Source organism: Arachis ipaensis, chromosome B09 (genome assembly GCF_000816755.2).
Source record: "Arachis ipaensis cultivar K30076 chromosome B09, Araip1.1, whole genome shotgun sequence".
In the NCBI taxonomy this organism is placed as follows: Eukaryota; Viridiplantae; Streptophyta; class Magnoliopsida; order Fabales; family Fabaceae; genus Arachis; species Arachis ipaensis.
Genome location: NC_029793.2, coordinates 66047092 through 66050896, shown reverse-complemented (window position 1 = coordinate 66050896; position 3805 = coordinate 66047092). Strand labels below are relative to the sequence as shown.

Below are 3805 nucleotides of genomic sequence, written 5' to 3'. Positions count from 1 at the left end.
TCCCTATACTTTTTTTCCTTTTAATTGGGTCCCTGCACAAAATTTTTTTTTTCAATTAAATCCCTACCGTAACAAAACCGTTTGATTTAACAGAATATTCCATTCTTAAATTGAATATTCTCTCAGTTTTTTTAAATTCATAAATTATGTCTCCCTTTTTATTTTGAGAAAGACAAAATTAACCCTTTACTCTTCCTCCACATTTCCGTCTCCCTCCTCTACTCCAGCCTCTCTCTTTCTCACCTTCATTCTCACCATTTTCGTTTTATCAGAAAAGAAACCAGAACAATCAGCTCCTTCTCTACCATTCCCTCTTCTTCTTCTTTGTCTTCTGTGTCTTTCTCATTATAGGGACGATCGTGGCCGACTGGATTTTACAGCCATAGTCGGAGACAGAAGCTCTGAAATGTCGCCATTATTTGGATTTTAGACATAGATTCGCATTTATGCAGAGCCTAGGAACTGAAATCGGAAAGCATTCTCCATCTCATGCGACAAGGGAACCAGATTTAGGTGAAAAACTAAACAAAGTTAATCAGAGCTGGATCTGGGCGTTTGATTCTCCTCATTGCAACCTTGCAGCGGTGAATCCAATTTTGATGTTTGTTTCTATCTGCTGGCTATAGCTTCTCTGATTCATCTCTTTTTCTCTCCTTCCTTACGTTTTTTTCTTCTGCAGGAAATCAAAAACTCGCTTGTTTATTTTCTTCGGTTGCGGTAGTTCTAGAAGGAATTGATTGTTCCTTAAGTGTAAGTTTACGGTGAGAGACATTGATTTTCATTCCCCATTTCTGTATTTACAACTTCTTCTTCCACCTCCTTGTTCGATTTTTTCACATTGTTTGGTTTCAGAATTGGGGGAAAACAATTCGAACTTGGAGGCTTCGATTTTCAATGTAAAATTGGATTACCAAAAATATTTCAATAATATCTGCACCTCCCTCATTTGTTTGCCATCACTCAGTGAAGGACTAATATCAAGTATTTAAGAATTAGCTGTGATTGCTCTTTACTTGTGGTGTTTGTTATATTTTCTTATCTTTTGTGTAGCCAGTTAATTGATCAACATAGTTAATGATATTCTAGATATGATGATTTTTCAACCTTTCTTCTTCATCTTGGTGTCCCATTTTAATCTCTTTATTTTTTAGGAAGAATTGATTGACTGAGATTGGGAATAAAGAGAAGCTGAATGTTTTAGGGGTGTTCTATTCGTATTGTGTTGTTTTTTTTTTTTCAATTTTTCTCAGTTCTTGGGTTTGACCGATAATGAGCAGAATGCCATGAATGGGGTAAGTTTTCTTCTCTCTTTTACCTAATTATGAATCAAAGCTTTGTAGCTTTAATTGCATGTAACATAGCTGCTTAGAAGGGCTAATAGTTCGATTAATTTCTGCTATATAAATTTATTTTCTTGACGTTTTTGGTGCTTGGAAGAATGTGTTTATACACAAGAAGTGGCAACTGAAGCCTAAGAATTTTGCATTCTTAGGTGGTAAGGTCCTAAACCTTTAGATAACCATTGAACAAAATTGTGGCTAGCCATTGATTTGAAGTCCTATCTCTAGTCTTATGCTTCTGTTTGGGAGATTGATAAACTTAGAAAGGTATTGATTTCAAGCTTTGCTCTGCCTCTGACATAATCTGTAGTTGTGAACGTGCAAATTACCTTAAAAATCTGGCCTCTCGTCCCCGCGTCGCGTCTCTCCTCGATCTTCCTGTACTCGATCTGTCACAAAATAGGTAACATATAACATTTAAATTTTTTTTCCAGCTTCTAAAACTTGATGTAACATGTTCATGCTAATTTTAATTTTCAAAAAAATGGCTTTGGTTGAGTACCTATTTTTGAATTGATTTCTGAATTGTTTTGATATAGTAATTTAGGATTTACTATATGAATATTTATGTACAGAAATTTTGTTAATTAGTGAATTGACATATAAATTAATTTTTTGCTGATGATGAATTTTGTTTATTGTTGATTGTTGATTGTTGATTGTTGTTTGTTGTTGCTGGGATGATGCTGCTTTATTAGGACTCTGTAATTTTTATCTGTAATTAATTGATTATGTTAGAAATAAGAAAAGAGGTGAGATTGGAGATAAGGTGTTTGATTAAATGCCTTTCAGAGAGTTGAATTGATTATGAGTTCTGATTATGTATTTTATCTATAATTAATTGATTATGAGTTTAATTTATCATTGTCATAGAGGCATACAGGACTCTGAGAGATCGTGGTTCCTATCCTGCTGTTCAAGTCGTGAGAGATTTCCAAGGCAAATTTGTGTTTATTCCGTTTGACAATGGTTCTAAAACCGCGTTTATTGCTGCAGTGAGTAATCCTTGGTCTATTTATTTTGCTCTCATATTTATTTGCCGGTAATTTGCTTCTATATGACTATACCTTGGGGTACAATGCATCTTCCTACTCTTTTTCAGGATGCTGATGGGTGTGTTCCCTTCTTTTGGGGAGCTGATGCTGATGAAAATCTTGTTCTTGCAGATGACAAAGAGGTTGTAACTAAGAGCTGTGGGACATCTTCTGCACCATTTTTTAAAGGTAATATTAAAATGATTTTATGTGAAAAATTGGTGACTGTTTTGTGCCTGCTGTGCTGAGTATTTTTTGTGAGAATTCACGTTTTAAAGATATGCTCGCGAAAAGTGAATTAAGGGGAAGAAGAGAAATTATTTATCCTCCTAATGGTTCCTTTTAAGCATCTTAACTAAATGATAGAAGAACCTATTGGCTTTTAAAGTTTTCAGAACATTGAAATGATATACTTCTTATTTCATTTAGCATTTAGAAGGATGTTTAGGAAGTCTAGAATGCTATATCAATATCCTTACTCGGGAAAGAAAGGAATTAAGAGTTGTTAACCCAGGAATGGAAAATGTAGGTACATAGATATTTTCTTTTTCCTCACCTGCCTTTGTTTTTTATGGTTTACTTTGCAATATCTTTCCCATTTCAAGGTTTTCTTATTATTCCAAATTATACATCATGCGACAAAAAATAACTTGTAGTGCTGCTTGTTTAGGATTCTTCTTTACAACATCCGGAGGTTTGAGCAATTTTGAGCATCCATTTAATGAGCTGAAGTCTATCCCAAGAGTTGACAGTTTTGGTCAGGTGTGTGGTGCAACTTTCAAAGTGGATGAGGCTAAGAAGGAATCAACTGGCATGTCAAGGGTTGGAAGAAAATAAAAGAAATTATAGGAATATCTTTCATGTTGTAGAATCAATGAATAAGGATTATAGAAATATCTTTTATTGAATATTTATAGTTTTACCGGATTTTCAATTAGGTCCTTATATTTTTTTTCTTCTCAATTTGGTCCCTAAGGGTATACAAGTAATTTCACAATTTACTAACATTTTTTTAACGTTTAACGTTAAGAGGGACTAAATTGAAAAAAAAATAATGTATAGGGACCCAATTAAAAGGAAAAAAAGTATAGGGACCTAATTGAAAATTTCGCGAAACTATAGGGACCAACAGAGTAATTAAACCTATAAAATAATAATTGAAATTTTGTCTAAAATTNNNNCGAGTAGAAGTCTCTTAGCTTATCCTAAAGTCACTAATTTATTCCTCAAACTCACGGCATGGAATTAGCGATAATAGCCAAAACATCCAACACTCACCCGTAAAAGTTATGGTTTTAAAAATCGAATTCGAATTGTTTTAGTTATTAATTTATTAGTTTAGAGAGTTACCAGTTTAATAGATTCAATTATAATTTAATTGAAATAATTAAATTATAATAAAATAATATATAAAAATATAAATAAATATAC

General features: G+C 33.0%; 1 protein-coding gene across 1 annotated transcript in view; it reads left to right on the top strand.

The window, feature by feature from the left end:
- Positions 2201-3805, top strand: part of LOC107615574 — a gene marked incomplete at both ends in the record, with an annotated part of 7580 nt that continues 5975 nt past the window's right edge. Inside the window, 3 exons of the mRNA XM_021111903.1 lie at positions 2201-2335; positions 2443-2563; positions 3045-3201. Of these exons, the coding sequence (XP_020967562.1) occupies positions 2201-2335; positions 2443-2563; positions 3045-3201 (413 nt within the window). The remainder of the gene's footprint in view (positions 2336-2442; positions 2564-3044; positions 3202-3805) is intronic.